The sequence below is a fragment of the Onychostoma macrolepis genome, chromosome 09 (assembly GCF_012432095.1).
Source record: "Onychostoma macrolepis isolate SWU-2019 chromosome 09, ASM1243209v1, whole genome shotgun sequence".
Classification (NCBI taxonomy): Eukaryota; Metazoa; Chordata; class Actinopteri; order Cypriniformes; family Cyprinidae; genus Onychostoma; species Onychostoma macrolepis.
The window spans coordinates 3,560,960-3,580,660 of NC_081163.1; the positions used below are offsets into that span (position 1 = coordinate 3,560,960).

The following is a 19,701-nucleotide window of genomic DNA, read 5'->3' on the forward strand; positions in this document are numbered from 1 at the left end:
CATAATAAATGCACAAATTACATTTTAAAGCACTTGACACATGAGCTTTAAACTATTTTTAAAAGATTTCTGCTTTTCTCCATCTCAGCAAAAAATAATTGTTATTAGCCTGTTATTAGCCCACAAATAATTAATCAATATTTTGACAGTGAGTGTTAATGTTGAGCAATTTTAAGAGATTGATTCTTGGCTGCTCTCATGTGTTTTGAGAGCATGAGTGATGTTTAATGCGTTAAATCTGTTGAGCGGCATTATTCCAAGAGAGCTGAGGTTATATAAAGAAGCATTGTTGTGTAATGTTTGTGTGCGTGTGATCAAACAGAAAGGCTAAATAAAGCACTTATAATGATGATGGTTTCTACATTGTCATATGGCATCACATCTAAATGCAAGTGCACTCAGCATGAGGTTTGCTTTCATTTTTTCTTCAATAAGCAAAGACAACATGTAGACTGTAGTGCTTTAGATCTAAAAATATTAAAAATTCACATGAGGCAACAAAAATTCCCATTTACTTATTCAGTAAAGGTTATAAGGAAGGTTATTTATGTTATTATTTATTCACCTGCATAACATTCATGACAGTTCATAATGCGGTCGAGCTCTAAAAAGGACAAATATGATATATTTGGCATATGAAATAAAGTCATCTTGTGCACTATATTCTGTTTCTTCTGGATTTGTACGAGAGCTTCATATGAAAGTTATGACTTTTCAGATCTTAATTCTGAAATGTGTCATGAAGCTCTTATTGGTATTCTGGCTGCAGTTTTCACCCAAAAATGAAAATCTGCTGACAATTTATTCATTCTCAGGCCATTCAATATGTAGATGAGTTTGTTTCTTCATCAGAACACATATGGAGAAATGTAGCATTACATCACTTGCTCACCAATAGATCCTCTGCAGTGAATGGGTGCCGTCAGAATGAGAGTCCAAACAGCTGATAAAAACATCACAATAATCCACACCACTCCAGTCCATCAGTTAACATTTGGCAAAGTGAAAAAATGCATGTTTGTAAGAAACAAATCTAGCATTCAGACGTTTCAACTTTAAACTGTTGCTTCTGGCTGAATCAGGAGAGAAATCTGCACAGATCAAGCACCGTTTACAAGCCAAAGCAGAACAAAACAACTCTAAACAAATATGTGGGTGGATTTTGAGACAACAGGAGATGGACTTTTTCATTGGAGGAAGCATTATTATGGGTTATGGATGTCTTAATGATGGATTTGTTTCTTACAAATACGCAACTTTTGGCTTCACAAGACATTAGTTGATGGACTGGAGTGGTGTGGATTGCTTGTGGATTATTGTGATGTTTTTATCAGCTGTTTGGACTCACATTCTGACGGCACCCATTCACTGCAGAGGATCTATTGGTGAGCAAGTGATGTAATGCTACATTTCTCCAAATCTGATGAAGAAACAAACTCATCTACATCTTGGATGACCTGAGGATGAGTACATTCTCGGCAAATTTTTATTATTGAGTGAACTATTCCTTTAACAGTGTCTGTGTCTCTTTGTCCAGGTGGCTGAAGTTTGAAGAGGACGTGGAGGACGGAGGTGAGCGCTGGAGTAAACCATACGTTGCGACGCTCTCTCTGCACAGTCTCTTTGAGCTGCGGAGCTGCATCATCAACGGCACCGTCATGCTGGACATGAGAGCCAGCTCTCTGGAGGAGATTGCAGGTTGTGTTTTATACTAAAGAAATACAATGTAACTGATTTCAATACAAACACACTGGGCTTTTGGGTGAAATGTACCATTTCTGGGTCACATTTAACCCAAAAAATAAATAAACCAGGAAAAAATAGAGAGAAGGCATTAAGTGTTTTGGGGTAATGTTTGTATTGAGACATAATTTGTATGAGAATTACATTTCCCCAAATAATTCTCATTAATGCAAAAAACAAGAACAACAAAAAATAAATAAAAATGAATAAAAAATTATAAACTGTTCATTCATTGTACAGTAGTATTTTCTGAACTGTCTTTACTTTTTAAATATAAAATCATTGTATTCTAGCATCTTGCACTATAATACAGTAAAAATGACAGTATAGTAATGAGAATCACTATTGAGAATTATTACAATTCTTGAAAATGTAAAAACAAAATATGCAGTTTGGTAATGAGAGTTTGGGAACAGGGTTTCCGCGGGTCCTTAAAAAGTCTTAAAATGTCTTAAATTTACTTTATCAAATTTAAGGTCATAAAAAGTCTTAAATTGTACAAGAAAGTCTTAATTATGATTTCAAGAGGTCTTAAATTTGGGTACAGACCAGAATCACGATGCAGCTTAATGTGACAATTAAACTTCAAAAAGCTATAAATATGAGCGCAGCACGTTTCAAAGTCCAGTGCTGCGCTGCTTTGTGTTCCGGCGTTACCGCGGAAACCGTTCGAAAGCGCCTCCTGCTGGCAGAGAATGAATGCGCATGTTCAATAAGGCTGTTGTTGTGAGTAGTGTATTCATGCAATACCAGAGGCTGTAGTTTCAGAACCGGTTCTAGGACCCTATATATATATATATATATATATATATATATATATATATATATATATATATATATATATATATATATATATATATATATATATATATGTATATATATATATATATATATATATATATATATATATATATTATTATTATTATTATTATTATTATTATTATTATTTTTTTTTTTTTTGTATGTATGTATTATGTCAGGTCTTCCAGCCAGTTCTATCAAACCTTTACAATTAATCCAGAACATGCAGCAAGATTAATTTTTAATGAGCCAAAAATAATGTAAGAGAGAATGAAGAACATCACACCTCTGTTTATCAATTTGCACTGGCTACCAATAGCTACGACCACTGGCTCTGCACCACTTTACCTAAATTAATTACTTCAGACTTATGTGCCTCTAGAAGCTTACGTTCTGCAAGTGAACGTCGCTTTATTGTACCATCCCAAAGAGGCACAAAATCACTTTCACAGACTTTTACATTAACTGTTCCTTCCTGGTGGAATGACCTGCCCAACTCAATCCCAGCAGCTGAGTCCTTATCCATCTTCAAGAATCGTCTAAAAACACATCTCTTCCATCTTTATTTGACCCTCTAACTCTAGCTCTCTCTATTCTAATTCTATTCTTTAAAAAAAAAAAAAAAAAAAAAAAAAAAACCTTGCTATGTGTACTGCGTTAGGCTAAATGAGACTTGTTATAGCACTTGCATATCATTGCTCTTTTGTTGATTTTGATTGCTTCCATTGTCCTCATTTATAAGTCGCTTTGGATAAAAGCATCTGCTAAATGACCAAATATTAGTGGCTCATACTATTTTATAGCACTTGCTATTCAATTCTGTATATTATTATTTTTTAAGGAATTATGTAGTTGTTTAATTGTATACACTTAATTATTGTCCTAACCAACTCCTAACCCTAAACATACCCGTTGGTAACCCTCTTGAAATATTTAACCTAATTTATTTCAATATATTCTATATATTCTGGTTTTAAATTCAGTTACAATAAATGTAAAATAATTTGAATACAAATACTAATTTACAACATCCAGCATCACAATGAACTGTTTTGCACAGCTAAAAAGGCTAAATGGAGATTGCTGACTCCCCCTCAAATGGTTCACGCTAGCTCTTACATTAAAAATAAGATGGAAAGATAAAAAATGAATAGTTTCCATGGATCTAGTCTTTGCATCTGTTTGTTTGTTTAATGTTTGAATCAGGTCTCCTCTGTTGGAGTAGATAGCGCTGTCCCAAAAAATAGGGTCCTAGAACTGCAGCCTCTGGTATGGAACATTAGGTTTTTTGTTCAGACCAATGTGAAAATCGACCCATGTTTTTACCCTGCAAACAAGCTGTAAATGTGAACTGGTGGGTCAATAAGAAGATAATTCATTATAAAAATCTAAACAGTAAAATGTGTTTGTATGTTATTTAATTAATATAATAATTTATTGCTAATACTTGTTTAAATTAATGTAATTAATATTTTTGACTCATCCATTTTCTTAAAAAATGGTTTAAAGGCTGAAATGTGAAGTGTATCATTTTATAAAACCTTTTGTTTTCCTGAACACTTATATCTGAACTGTAAATCATGCTTTTTACAGTCATTTTACAGTTTAATAGTTTACCATAGACATTGCCCTACCCTGCTCATATGGTATTAATTTTATTTGTGCAGGTCTTAAAAAGGTCTTAAAAAGTCTTAAATTTGAGCTTAAAAATCCTGCAGAAACCCTGTGGGAAAATTGTGAGTGAAAATGCAAAAGAAAAAATTAACAGTCATAAAAATAGACTTCATTTCCTTTTTGTAAAATATAATTTGTTGTTTTTTCCTGTTTTGATTGCATGGCGAACTGTGACCTGAACATGTTTCCATGAGATTTACCCTCTCCTGTGCTCATAAAATGTTTGCTATTTCTGGTCAAATGAGCTTCGATTGTCAAATTAGCACATTTTAATAGGATGTGCCAGAGCTCATATGCCGCTGAGGAACACCTTAAACTGAGTTTTACACTTTAATCTCTGTGGGATTTGTGTAAGAGAGCTCAAGCCATATGTACAGACTCACAGTGTTTAAAGCTCAGGTAATTGGCACATGTGTACAAAGTTCTAGTGTTCAGTGTTCAGCTTCTGAGCATCAGTATTTCATGAGTTGAGCATGAGAGAGAGTTGCATATTAATTTGCATATTAATATTATATATATATATATATATATATATATATATATATATGTATTCATAACCTGAAAAATAGATAGAATTCTACAACACACTTTAACCTTTTGTGACAACATAACCAATATTGGGACATGTTGTCACTAAAGGTCAACGTGTGTTGTAGAAGTCATCATTCTATCTGTATACAAACTGTATTTTTTAATGTAATTTCAATGCACAAGCCTCCAGAGGTGAGTGCGCTGTGGAAATTGTCTTTATCACTTTATCACTTAGTGTCAGTCATGAATTATACAGTGTTTGCACCTCACTCTCTTAAGCATGTGAATTTTGCATTACTCGAAGCTGTTCTGCATCATCAGATACATGCGACGGATCTCTGAGCAGCTGCTCCATCGCTTGTCATCAACATCAATGTCAGTTTCTTGATGCAGAGTTCAAGGAACATCTGCACAATAGACACAGATGAGGTTTTTGCCAAACATTTAGCACAGATTAGCCATTTAAAGATCACATTAACTCCGTATCAAGAATTCATCATTCTATTTATTATTCAGGTTTGAAAATACATAACTAACACTTTGGAGGCACATATGAAGATGAATATAGCATTCAGCAGGTCTATACTGCTGCACATCTGTGCCGCTGTTCATGTTCATGTAAAAATCATCTATATATACATATATATGTATGTGACCCTGGACCACAAAACCAGTCTTAAGTAGCATATTTGTAGCAATAGCCAAAAATACATTGTATGGGTACATTTTATGCCAAAAATCATTAGGACATTAAGTAAAGATCATGTTCTATGAAGATATTTTGTAAATTTCCTACTGTAAATATACCAAAACTTATTTTTTGGCATTGCTAAAAACTTCATTTGGACAACTTTAAAGGCGATTTTCTCAATATTTAGATTTTTTTGCACCCTCAGATTCCAGATTTTCAAATAGTTGTATCTTTGTGTTTTCTTAGGCCAGTAATAATCCATTTTATCTTCTGCTGCTGATCATTTGTGATGTTGTATGTTGAATTTCTTAGAAATGGTGCTGGACCAACAGGAAGTGGCTGGGCATCTTGAAGAGGATGTCAGGAAGAAGGTCAAAGAGGCTCTTCTGAAGCAGCACCATCATCAGAACCAGAAGAAACTGGCCAATCGGATTCCCATCGTCCGCTCTTTCGCCGACATCGGCAAGAGGCAGTCTGAGACTAACTGCATAGACAAAAACGGTATGTAGTTGCCTTTGCACAGAAAATCTGATTCTGAAAATGACATCAAAACTATATACTACTACAGTTTAAAAGATTGGATTCAGTAAATGAATTTGAACTATGAGTGCTATTGTTTACCAGGATGCATTGAATTGATCAGAAGTGACAATAAAAACATTTATAATGTCTTTACTGAAGGATCATGATGCTGAAAATTCAGATCTGCATCACAGGAATAAATAGCATATTTACATTTTACAATATTTTCAAATAGAAAACATTTATTTTAAATTGCAATAATATGTCACAATTTTACTGATTTTACTGTATCTTTGTTCAAATAAATACAGCCTTAGTGAGCAGAAGAGACATAGTTTCAAAAACATTAAAAATATTACCAACCAAATTTAAATAAATATATATCATTTTCATTTTATGTATTTCATATATATAAATATTTATGTTTTTAAAATATTGATTGATTGCAAACTGGAAAAAATAAGATGTTGGGAATGGAACGATAATTTACTTATTTACTTATTTAATGCAGTTGTCACTTCTGAAAATTCAAAATTGTCAAATTTATGTCCATTTGACTGTCTGTTGTTGCTGGTTTCAATCTGTCACTCCCAAAAATCAACTCATACATGTCAGATCCACCATCTCAGAGTTTCAGTGTCTCTGTTGTCTTGTCTTCTCTTTATATGTGTGTGTGTGTGTGTGTGTGTGTGTGTCTGACAGGTGCTTCATCTCATCTCTTTAAGTCTCCTCTGTGGCGATCAGTTGTTTGTGGTGGGAATGATGGGCAGGTCTCATCCTGTTCTCCATGTTGGCCTCTGTGCTGCTCGTCCAGAGCGTCCATCACCTCACCTCTCCCTCCTCCATCCTCCACATCCACCCACCCAAACCAGAACCCCACCGCCTCCTTCAGCCTGGACAGAGACGACGGCTTGGATCCAGGCAACTTTTAACTTCAGAGACTTTGCCTTCTGCTGTAGTGCTTCCTAAAACATAACGTGTGAAGGTGGTTATCTCAGCGAATAGGTTGCACGCGGTAAACAAAATGTAGTCTAAAATGCTGAGACAGGCTACGAGAATGCATGATTCTCTGAGATTATATTAATAACAAATAGCAAATGTTATTAAGCTAAAACCACTTCAATAGCCATGGCTGGATTCATTTAGTTGCTTGTACCTCTAAAGGTGACTGTGAAATTTTGCTGAAGCAACAAGCCACTTATAATTTACAGTGCAGTGAAAGAAATATGATGTAGAAATAGTTTTGCCTCAGAAATTGCTGGAGAATTTCACAACTAAGCAAGTAAGACAATTTTGAAATTTTGAAGTAGAAAGACTGAAATAGTGTTTTCTTGTAAAATGTACTCCAATAAACTTTTACAAATTTAAAAATCTTAAGAAGCACAATATTTTAAATTATATAATAAAAATTATGATTAAATGAACATATATCTGGCACAAAAACAAGGATATATGTTAGGGAGTTACATATACATAGTGTATATGCATAAATTGATACACAAGAAGTTCTAGTAAATATATATAAAATATATCAAAACTTAATTTTTGATCAGTAATATGTATTGCTAAGGACTTAATTTGGACAACTTTAAAGGTGATTTTCTCAATATTCAGATTTTTTTTTTGCACCCTCAGATTCCATAGTTGTATCTCCGCCAAATATTGTCCTATCATAACAAACCATACTTATTTATTCAGCTTTCATGTGATGTATAAATCTCAATTTTGACCCTTATGACTGATTTTGTGGTCCAGGGTCACATATGTTGATTATAGAAACAACATATTTTATGTTTATTGCATAAAAAGTATATGTTTACAAATATATAAGCAGTTTGAGAGCATAGGGCAACTTCGCAGTGCTAAAGAGTTTTTTTTTGTTTTTTTTGGTGCAATTTGCTTGTTTTAAGTATCTGATTGATAGAAATTTATTTGAAGAATCATGGGTAATGTAGTTTTTCACTAGGAATTCCATGTTTAAACACAATTATTGTTAAAATAATGTTTCAACAAAAGCATATACCATTGATTAACAGCCTTGTAACTCAAAGTAGATCTGTTTTTAATGGTTTATGAGTTAGCTTTAAAATCAGTTCCCTTATGGAGAAAATGAATGGAATCGTTGCATTCTATTGGATGAAGTACATTTCCCATTATTCTCTTTTGCTGCACAAGGATATAATACAGAGTAAAGTGTCAATTAGGCACCTAATTCACATCCTTTCCTCTTGGTTTTAGCACAAATGCCCCCCCCCAAAAAAGCTTAAATATTTCCAATACATTGATTTTTTTCTGCACAAAAACATAACTAACTATGGCTTTTAAGTACTTGAAGGCAGCAACAGTTTAGTTACATTCATGCTACTGAAAATTGTTGACTGAAAAAAAGACTGATGTTGAATTTACATTCATTTACATTTATGCATTATGCATTTTGTCCAAATAAATTAACAAAATGAAATCAAATGTAAACAGCAAGTGTGAATTTAGTGTTATACAATTTGCCCCAGTAGATAAGCAGTGTAATTTTGCAGATAAATGACATGATATTGTACTGTGAGGAAGGTGAAGGCTATTCTGAATATTCATCACCTTTATACAGGGCTTATGTTTAGGAAGATTGCCAGCTTCCCACACGCTAACGCTAACGCATGAAGTGTACCAGGCCCTTCGTTCTGTGCTGTGCAAACGCTCAGAGCATCATTAGTACTGTAATTCATGCAGCGCTGAGCCAAAGCGGCATTAAAACAGCAGCGAGCATGACTAATAAACTCAAATCTGTTCATGCCATGTGAGATGCTCTCTTAACTAAGGGCTTTGGTGCTGCTTCATGCGCTGAAAGCTGCTTTAGCTGCCTCCTTTAGTGTAGAGCGCAATCGAGTTTCCATAAAGTGATGCTTGGTGATTTATTCATTTGTTTATATCCATTTTTGAAGGCAAAAATGTGAAATTAGTATTAGCCATCTTCTCTGCTCATTATGTCTCTTTACGGATGTAGTAAGCAATAGTGATGGTCAAAACACATCTGAGATCATGACAGACCTACATTAAAATCATTCTCTCCTACTGATCCATGAACACAATCATTTCAGTCTGCTACATTTAATACAGCCGGTGCTTATGCTGCGTTCCATTCATCGGCTGATTAACATTGATTAGTATTGTCATTGAATTGATTGATTGATAGTCTCTCTGTCTGCAGGTCAGATGATTCCACCGCAGTCTCAACCGCTGACCACAGACGGCAAGAATGACGTGAGCCGTGAAAACAGTGCTGTGGACTTCAGCAAGGTAATGATGCACAATTAAACTACTTGTCAAAAGTTTGGAAACATTAAAAAAAATTTCATGTTTTTAATGAAGTCTCTTCTGCTCACCAAGGCTGAATGTATGTGCTAAAAAGTGCAGTAAAGCTGCAATATTGTGGAATATTATTTCAATTTAAATGAAGTTTTTTCTATTTGAATATATTTTAAAATATAGGCAATTTATTCTTGTGATGTAAAGTTGAATTTTCAGCATCATTAGTCCAGTTTTCAGTGTCACATGGTCCTTCAGAAATCATTCTAATTTGCTGATTTGCAGCTCAAGAAACATTTCTGATTATTATCAATGGTGAAAACAGTTGTGCTGCTTAATATTTATGAAGAAACCATGATATGCAACCATTCACATGTGTGGGGTGTAGGCGTGTTTAATAGAAATGAATGATTTTATTCAGTAAATATGTATTAAATTGATCAAAAGTAATAATAAAAACATTTATGTTACAAAAGATTCTATTTCAAATAAATGCTGTTCAATTGAATTTTCTATTCATCAAGAAACCTGAAAATAAAATGTTTCCACAAAATATTAAGCAGCAAAAACAGTTTTTAACATGAATGTGAGACTGAAGACTTTTTCAGCTTTGCATCACAGGAATAAATGACATTTTAAATATATATTCAAATAAAAAACATCTATTTTAAATTGTAATAATATTTCACAATATTACAATTGTACTGTATTTTTGAGCATAAGATACTTCTTTCAAAAGCATTAAACAGTCTTAACCCTGAACTTTTAAAAGGTAGTTTATATAACCAGAATTTTTAATCGTACAAAAAAACAATTTTTAAAAAATCATTATTTTATCACCAATTCCCTTAAAAGTACATGTATTTTCTTGCTAAATGTAATATATAATGTAGAATTCTACAAACGTGCATTTATTTCCATTTATACTACGGGGCCGTTGAATGCTTGAATCTGATTGGCTGACGAACGTTCTAAGGTGTGCAATTATTTTCAGGGAAACGTACAGCAAATGTAGTTCCAGGCAGCTCTTGACCGCATTACATGACCATATCACTTCGCCAAATGATTTCTGTTATTTCAGAGGTCTTACAACAGCAAAATAACCAAAACCCACAACAACACTGGCCAAACAAATAAATATAGTAAACAAAAGGATAAAAACGACAGATCATGTCTATGTTTTTGCCACAAAATTACGCTTTAAAGCACATACTCTTATCTCTCCCGCTCTCTCTCCCTCACAGACCGCACATGCATAACAGTTACAGTTTGCACACACGCTAACATACGTCGTGCTAATGTTGTTAGCGCTACTCTGACGATTTTATCAGTAAACAACTTAAAAACTACATGACTTCTCACAAGCGAGGTAACAACAACGGCGCTGTTCGCTGCTCTGCTGCTCCGCTTCGCGTCGTGGCCACATCACCACCTCGGGTGTGCAATATTTTTCTAATAATTCAACGGACCCAAGTCAATTATTCCTTACACATTTTATGGACGTTCTTAATTTCTTTGTAATTTTCTTTGTAAAAACACAAATCTTACTGCATTTTATAGTGAAATGCCCTGTTAATTCATATTTGCTTTAGCAACTTAAAGTTTCTGTTAAAATAACTAAGACTTTTACAGTGTGACGTCTTGCAGTTCAGTACAGTGCACAGAGGTCTGTGGATTTTCCATCTGTTCTGGGAAGAGGGATTACGCTTCAAACACACTGCGGTTCAAACCCTCTTTACCTGACATTAGACTGTTCTGTTTCTTGTATTAAGTGGGTATTATGTTGTGATCCCATGAACAGATGAGAGAGCGGCTGCGCTGCTGTCAGGGGTCACAGGGGTCGTAATGAAATGCTGCAATAATATAGAGAGTAATATTATGAAATCTTACACAACACATGCCTTTTGCATTATGCAAACATAAATAATCTCTTTGGTTCTGTACATCATTTTGACCTTTGACCCTAAACCAGTCTACGAACACATTTCCATAGGAATCGGAATTCCAGAATTTTACAAAGAGCTTTATGGATTTGTTTTTCATGCTTTTTAATATTCCATATCCAGATGTGAAAATCACTTAGAATCCTAGATATGGATGAGTTGCATAATTATGGCTTGAAAATACTAAGGTTAGGTTTTTTAGTATTATTGAGATACTGTTATAGTTTTTATTTATATTTTGAATACGTTTTTTAAATTAATATTTTGAATTTAAAAATGTTAACATTTTCATTCAAATTGAAGTTAAAATTTGAGTAATTTTGTTGTCTTTTAAAAAAAAAATAACAACATCTATATAACTGCTAAAGTATTCAATTTACAGATGGATCAACTTCTGGCAAAAAATCTATTTATTTATCTGTATAATAAGGTCTGTATAATAAACCTGTTCACAGCATCCACGCCAGGCTTTGTTCTCAGTGTGCATGTGTATTTCTCATCTAGCGATGCAGTAACCTGACTCTGCATAATGATTTCTGTGTAGATAGACCTGCACTTCATGAAGAAGATTCCTCCGGGTGCAGAGGCCTCTAATGTTTTGGTTGGAGAGCTGGAGTTTCTGGACAGGCCTGTCGTGGCGTTTGTCCGCCTCTCTCCTGCCGTAATGCTGAACGGCCTGGCGGAAGTGCCCATTACCACCAGGTGAGCATAGAACCGGACAGCTTAGTCTATATTGATAACCTGACACCAGTTACATTACTGTTTTGTGGCTGATCTGTCAGGTTCCTGTTCATCCTGCTGGGGCCTCTGGGTAAAGGACCACAATATCACGAGATCGGCAGATCAATTGCTACTTTGATGACAGATGAGGTAAGAGGGCATGAAGTTGTTTTGCAGCTGTTTACAGCTTTTAACAAAGTACTCTTGTGTTCACTTTTTATCTTTGATCCAGAGGCATTTAGAATCATTCGAAATCAATTTGAGTTCTAATTCTAAATTCTGATTAAATGAGCTGCATTTATGAAAATGAAATTCTGATTTGTCAACTTGAAATTGCTTTATCAAATAATTGATTATATATTTTAAAAACATTTTATGGAATATGTCATTCCAATTTCTGTAATTTGATCAAAAGGAATTTTTAGACACGAAACCTAATAACTAATCAAATGACAGAATTCAGAATGATATTTCATTATACAATATTCAAAAGAGAAAGTTCTTTTGTTTGATGCATTTTTTAATTAGAGAAAGAAAAAAATTGAAGAAACACCTAGGATATTTCTTTAAAAAAAAAACTGTTTTTGTCATCTACTCAAACCTTAAATAATTAAAAATATTTATGTTTTAAATTTTATCCAACATGTTAAGAGAGATATAAAACTGTAATACATTGACCCATTAATATTAATAAGTGTAACTCAATATTGAACATTTCCATCTTTTATCATATAATTGCAATGCTTTGCATTGTATGTAAAACACCCCATAAATTCCCAACCGTGAGTGGCTTATTGCTTGAATCAACTGGATTTGGTGCAGACTGAAGTGTTTTCACAGAGATGAGAGGACTGGAGACTCCTGAGGTCTTTCACAGCTCAGCAGATTCTCTCTCACTTAGTGTTTGAGGTGCAGAGGAGACTTACAGACCAGCCCTAATAACATGCAAATGACTGCTAATTAGCCAGAAAAACACCCTCGTGCCAAGCTGCTGCTTGATGTTGCTAAGGCAACATCTTAAGACATTATTGAAGAGCGTGAAAATGTGAATATGTGCTTTTCTTCCAGGCTTCCAGTATATGAAATCTTAAAGAAATAGCTTGTCTTAAAATGAAAATCATTTATTTACCACATTGTTTTCTTTCTTTCTTTCATGAAACACAAACAGAGCTACTGTAGGAGTAATGTCCAAAATGTGTTTCAGTGCGTTTTTCTCTCAATTCTGAGTTTAGATCTCACAATTCTGACATTTTTCTTTCTTTTTTTTTTGAGTTTTTATATTTCAATTCTGACTTTTTTTTCTTGAAATTCTGAGAATACATCTTGCAATTCTGCCTCTTTTTTTTAATTATGAGTTTTAATCTCATAATTTTGACTCAAAATTCAGATTTTCATCTCACCGGAATTCATTTGAATTTTGCATCTTGCAGTTCTGACCTTTTTTTCTTAGCATTTTTAGCTTACATCTTGCAATTCAGACTGTTTTTCTCGGAATTCTGAGTTTACATTTTACAATTCTAACTTTTCTTGGAATTTTGAGGTTAACGTCTTGCAATTTTTACTTTTTCCTCTAACTTCTGAGTTTATATCCCACAATTATTTTTTCTCACAATTTTGTTTCCGCCATGAAATAGAAAAAATTTAAAAGGTAATCGTGATTTTTTTTTATCTCACAATTCTGACTTTTCATTGCAATTGCAAGTTTATATGTCACAATTGACTTTTTTTTCCCCTCAAAATTGAGTTTATATATTTATAGAAATATAAATTGAAATTGAAAAAAATCTAAATATTTATATAAAAAAGGTCAGGAATTTTGAGATATGAACTTAATTTTATGCTTTATTTTGTGGTGGAATACATTTTTGACTAAGAATGTTCTGGTTTTGTCTTTTGTAGGTTTTCCATGATGTGGCCTATAAAGCTAAAGACCGCAATGATCTGATTGCTGGAATTGATGAATTTCTTGACCAAGTTACAGTTCTGCCACCGGGAGAATGGGACCCGTCCATCAGGATAGAACCGCCAAAAAACGTCCCGTCCCAGGTCAGTGAAACAGAAACTACTGTATTAACCAGACAAACTTACAGTAAGACAACACAGAGCTGAAGTAGGATAGAAAACAGAAGGATTGAAGTTTAAGAAAATTTTGTCTTTTGACTTTTAGTCAGAAGACTAAATATGTGTTTCTCATGATCTTAAAAGGCTTTTAAAGGGGTCATCGGATGCCCATTTTCCACAAGTTGATATGATTCATTAGGGTCTTAATGAAAAGTTTGTAACATAGTTTGGTAAAAATTTCTCAATGGTAGTGTAAAAAACACCTTTTTTACCCTGTCAAAAACAGCTCTTTTCAGAGCAAGCCGCTTTGAAGCATTTTCCTTTAAATGCAAATGAGCTCTGCTGACCCCGCCCCTCTCTTCCGAGCCGCTCTCTGAGGAACTGTTTATTTTAGCCGCATTCATTGTGAAACTTGCTAAATAGCACGTTATTAGGAAAGGCAATTTGCAAAGATTCATAAAAGAACCTTATACTCACTTCTGTTGGTGAAGCTGGATCACGAATGATTTGCGCGAACATAGATGCATTTAATGTAGATCGGGAGCGCATTCCCTTCAGAAACAAATGTAATCCACTGCGTCTTCAGCGGCTCAGATGTCGGGAGAAAATGACGACTGCTATGTTCATTATTACATCCAACAACAGAACACCTCGATCGCTTAATTGGAGACATTCTTGATGTCTAAGGTAAGACACCAGTCCAGTCTGTGCTGAAACGCTGCTGTCAATCAAACTATTGTGGGAGGGGCCTGTCTGTGTGACGTCGGCCCGATTTGAGAAAGGGGAAATGATTTAACAAGATTTAAAAAAAAAAAACAGTGAGTGGATTTTCATTATTATAGTGTAGTTGTGAACACACACTGTCAACACATTTCAGTTCTACAACTTGTAAAAGTGCATGTAGCATCCAATGACCCCTTTAATCCAAAGATGTCTGCTTGAAATAATTAAAAATGTATGTAGACAAAGGCAAATTGTGCATAAATATGAATTTTTGTGCAAATTGAAAATTTTATTTACATTGACAGGAATGAGGTGCAGTGCTAATAATATAACAACACTAAAGTCAAATTTAGTGTTTTCTGCCCCATGTGTATGTACAGTAAGTCAAGTGATGTAATGCACATGATTTATAAAAGCACAGCTGGCCGTTAGTCTCCATCTGGTTATAAAGATTAAAATGGAGCATTTGCTGTTGAATCTCTGTCTAGAAAATATTGAGGAGAGGATTAACACTGTACTGTAAGAGAAAAGAGTGAAAAATTGCAGACATTAATCTGAGGAACCACTGAGCATACAGTGATTCATCTGAACCCTGATGATCGAAATGAAAAATTAAATTAGCCACAAGTGATAGTAAAAGCATTTATAAGCAGCAAATTAGCATGTTAGAATGATTTCTGAAGGATCATGTGACACTGAAGGCTGGAGTAATGATGCTAAAAATTCAGCTTTGATAACAGGAATAAATTACATTTTACAATATATTAACATATAAAACAGTTATTTTCAAATGTAGTAATATGTCACAATTTTACTGTATTTTTGATCTAATAAATGCAGCCTTGATGAGCATAAGACATTTCAACAAACATTAAAAAATCTTATCAACCAAAAACTTCTGAATGTAAGTGTAGGTTTAGAACAGCATCGTGGTGAGTAAGTGATGCAGCGTAATTATAGCTATAAATGAGTTAAATAAATGCAAGTAACTCAAGACCAATCATAATTCAGTATGCAAATGTTATGATGACATCATAGCTGTCTAAAGACAAATGTTTGCATGTTAAGCAGGCTGAAATAATTGCAGTAGTTTAACATGTACAGTCACAGATTTAGAACTAACACTAACCAGGATGTCTGAGGAATATCGCTGCAAACACTGTCTGTGTGTCTGATATAACAGGAGAAGAGAAAGATCCCTGCAGTGCCTAATGGAGAGCTGGCAGAGCCGGAGGAACATGGTGGACACGGAGGCCCTGAGCTGCAGCGCACCGGGAGGTCAGTCTGGAGTGTGTGTGTGTGTGTGTGTGTAGACACATCACAATCACATGTCAGTTTGTGTGAAAGCCTTCGAAAATAAAAATCATAAATGAGATCGCTTTAATATCTCCTTTTAGAGGACACTGAGGTGTTTGCCAAAGACTCCTGTGTCCTCTAGAATCTCAGATTTTAATTTATTCTTACCAACTGTGCCTAGAAACCAAAGTCAATATGAAATCTTTAATCAATATGAAAATATTTATCATTAATTTATTTCCAAATGATCTGAGCTGTTATTCACATTTTATTGATCTATACTCATATTTCTTTAAATTAATTTATGGAGAAACATCTAAGACAAAGGTGACACATTTTTGTATTATCAGGATTATTATAGTTAATTAAAACTAAAACCTTAATAAATATTTTTTGTTATTTGAAATAAAATAAACTTAAATAAAAATATTTTTCAGCTAACTTTTTATTATTTCAGCTAGTTGCCGAAGCAACATTTCTCATTTTCATTTAGTTTAACTTTATGTAATAAAACGGAAATAAAAATGATTAAAAACTATGTAGACATTTAAAAAACACAAAAACTAATAAAAATGACAAAATACAACAAAAGTATTAAAACTTGAAAATGAAAATGAAGCAGAAAATGTAAAAACTAATTCAAAATATTAATAAAAACTATAATAGTTTCTCAATGATACTAGATGAATGAAATCTGAACATAAAATCTGATAATGCCATTTTCAGAATTCTTGTTTGATATTGTTGACTCATTAGTTAAAGGTTTTTACTGAGGGGATTTTGGATTTCTCTTATTATCACTCTTCAAATCAGAAAATATTGTCAACAGACAGAAACTTTTTTTTTCTTTTTTTTTTTACCATGTTTTTAGCAATTTGTCTGTTGTATAAAATCATGAAAATTATATATGAGCAAACCCTTCTGTAAAAACCTTCAGAATACAGATAGGAGTAAAACTGTAAAGTTTGGTGTATGTAAGTGCGGCTGAAGTGAAGAAAAAAACTCAATTTGATATGTATTGTAAATGAAATTTACAGACGCAAATAGATAAAGTGCAATAAAATTAACACTTAAAAGTGCATGCTGGATGTTTTCTGTCCATTAGTCTGAAACAATATGTTATGAAAAGCCAAATAATCCAGAATCTCAGAATTGACCACTGCATGGAAAAACAATGTTTTTCAGACAACCATCCGTTGTCTTGCCTTAAACACAACGGCTTAATTCCATGAACTATGAAAGGACAGCCTCTGAGAAATAAAATGTTCCTCTTTGAAGCCAGATGGCTGTAAAAGGTCACGCAGCTCACCCTTGCATTCGTTATGAGAGTTAAAGGGCACATACTGTAATAATGCAGATCGTTTAGGACGATACTTTCATTCTGTACTACAACGTAACCGAGAGCCGTGCCACCGAAGACCAGGTTTTCAACTCTCCAGTGAACTGGACAGACGCCATGTTTGACATTTGGTCACACTCTTCCTGTTGAGTGACAGTTTTCACAACTTTGAGTGACTTTCTCTCTTCTCACAACAATAATCCCCTTCTGTTCTCAGATGGCTCTTTTCTCCCAAATGGTTCGCAGCGATCATATCTGATCAGCCCTAATTAATATTTCTTTCTGGTTAAATAATTATGCCTTATACAGTATGCATACACGGCACAAAATGTAGTTTTTTTTGGATGCATGAAATATCTGGATGATATTTGCTAAATTGTGCTACAGAAAATACTGTATACCAGAATGCAGTGCTCTCGATTTGACCTGGCATTTCCAGTGCGACAGATCTGTTTTGATTTTAACATCTCTTTTTTGACTAATTTTTATCAGAATGCCGACACTTTTATACAAAATTGGATTAAAAATTTATTAAATAATGGATTAAAAATAGCTGAATTGGTTGAATATTTTTAACATTTTATCCTTATATTTATGCACTACATTGATTTCAGTTTTCAGTATTATATACAGTATACAGTATTTCAGTATATATTTTTTGCCACACTAGTCAATGGTGGGTGAATTGTGAAAAATTTGCTGTTTAAAGTATTTCTTCCAGACTATGAAATGGTATTTAGCATTTACTAAATTAAAATATATTTTTTTGTCCCTTTTTTCATATGCAAGACGCTCCAGACTTTCTGTCTTACTGTGAAACAACAGTGGTCAGAAAACCGTGACTTCATGTGAGGAATATTTCACATATGTGTTGGCACATGGAGAAAAAACTCCAGCCATCCTATAGATACACTTCTTTTTCTGATTGTTGTTAGATGTGTGAACTTCTTTGCACTCAAAAAAAAAAAAAAAAAAAATCAAACAATCAAAAATAGTTTGAGCCTATTTTTAGGTGTATTAAAATTGTTTTGCACTGACAATATTTTCATGAGAATTACACACATTCACCCCCAAATTCCTGTAATGCATAATGATATTTTACATTTGAGTTTGTTTATATATATATATATATATATATATATATATATATTATTATTATTATTATTATTTATCGTTTTTAATCTCATTACTGCAGTACAGTACTATAAAAATTCAAATTTAAATAATAGTAAAATAATTCTAAGTATAATGATAGTTTTGATAGAAAAATGTTTAATTGTCATGAAAATAATTGCCTGGTGAGTGTTTATTTTGCATGTAATTCTCTGTGGAATGTAACACAGTGAATTCGGTTTAAGCCAGTTTTCCACCTCTTTGCGCAGCTCAGATGGCAATAATCTTGTGTCTGGTGTTTTTTGTCAGGCTTTTTGGTGGATTGGTTCTGGATGTGAAGAGGAAGGCTCCGCACTTCCTGTCGGATTTCACAGATGCGCTCAGCCTGCAGTGTTTGGCCTCTTTCCTGTTCCTGTACTGCGCCTGCATGTCCCCTGTTATCACCTTCGGAGGACTGCTGGGAGAAGCCACAGAGGGACGCATAGTAAGAACACCTGAACACATCAGGCGCATCTAATTGGCCTAGTTGGCTAGTCATTAATATTTGAATCTATATTAGTGTAGTCATGTAAACATGATGCTTTGTGACATTCTCCCTTCTTCCCAGAGTGCAATTGAATCGCTGTTTGGAGCCTCCATGACTGGAATTGCTTACTCGCTTTTTGCCGGCCAGCCTCTCACTATTCTGGGCAGCACTGGACCTGTCCTGGTGTTTGAGAAAATATTATTCAAATTCTGCAAGTATGTCTAATATAAAAAATTCTGTTTTATATTGCTTAGTGCAAACACTTATTTCAATTGTATAAATAAATTAAAGGGATAGTTCACCCAAAAATGAAAATTCTGTCATTAATTACTCACCCTCATGTAAGACCTTCGTTCATCTTTGGAACACAAATTAAGATATTTTTGATGATTTCCGAGAGCTCTCTGACCAGGGGCGAGGCCAGAAAGTGGGTGGGCCAAGTGTAGCGTATAAAAACTGCATATAAGATTGCCAACAGAAAATACAGCACAACGGATCAATACACAATACCTATAAAGCATTGGTTAACATTAATTTCAACATTTACCAGTAGCCCACATTATTAAAATTAAAAGTAGTATTTAACATTCGTTCCTGAGCTAACACAGAACAGTTGTATTTTTATTAACTAACATTAACAAACATAATTAATATTGTAACAAATGTATTGATCACTTTTAACATTATTTAATGCATTAACTAACATTTACTGAATGAA

The 19,701-nt window shown here is 33.8% G+C and overlaps 1 protein-coding gene across 4 annotated transcripts in view; it reads left to right on the plus strand.

Annotated features, from left to right (window-relative positions):
• Positions 1-19,701, plus strand: part of slc4a10b (solute carrier family 4 member 10b) — an 84,938-nt gene that overhangs the window by 47,439 nt on the left and 17,798 nt on the right. For 3 of the 4 annotated variants that reach the window (XM_058786621.1, XM_058786622.1, XM_058786623.1), the window contains 9 exons: positions 1,538-1,698; positions 5,753-5,941; positions 9,165-9,253; positions 11,750-11,907; positions 11,988-12,075; positions 13,825-13,971; positions 15,893-15,987; positions 18,767-18,941; positions 19,065-19,198. In XM_058786621.1, the coding sequence (XP_058642604.1) occupies positions 1,538-1,698; positions 5,753-5,941; positions 9,165-9,253; positions 11,750-11,907; positions 11,988-12,075; positions 13,825-13,971; positions 15,893-15,987; positions 18,767-18,941; positions 19,065-19,198 (1,236 nt within the window). Of the gene's footprint in view, positions 1-1,537; positions 1,699-5,752; positions 5,942-6,812; positions 6,948-9,164; positions 9,254-11,749; positions 11,908-11,987; positions 12,076-13,824; positions 13,972-15,892; positions 15,988-18,766; positions 18,942-19,064; positions 19,199-19,701 lie in introns of those variants that run through there. The other variant, XM_058786624.1, reaches the window with a different exon arrangement.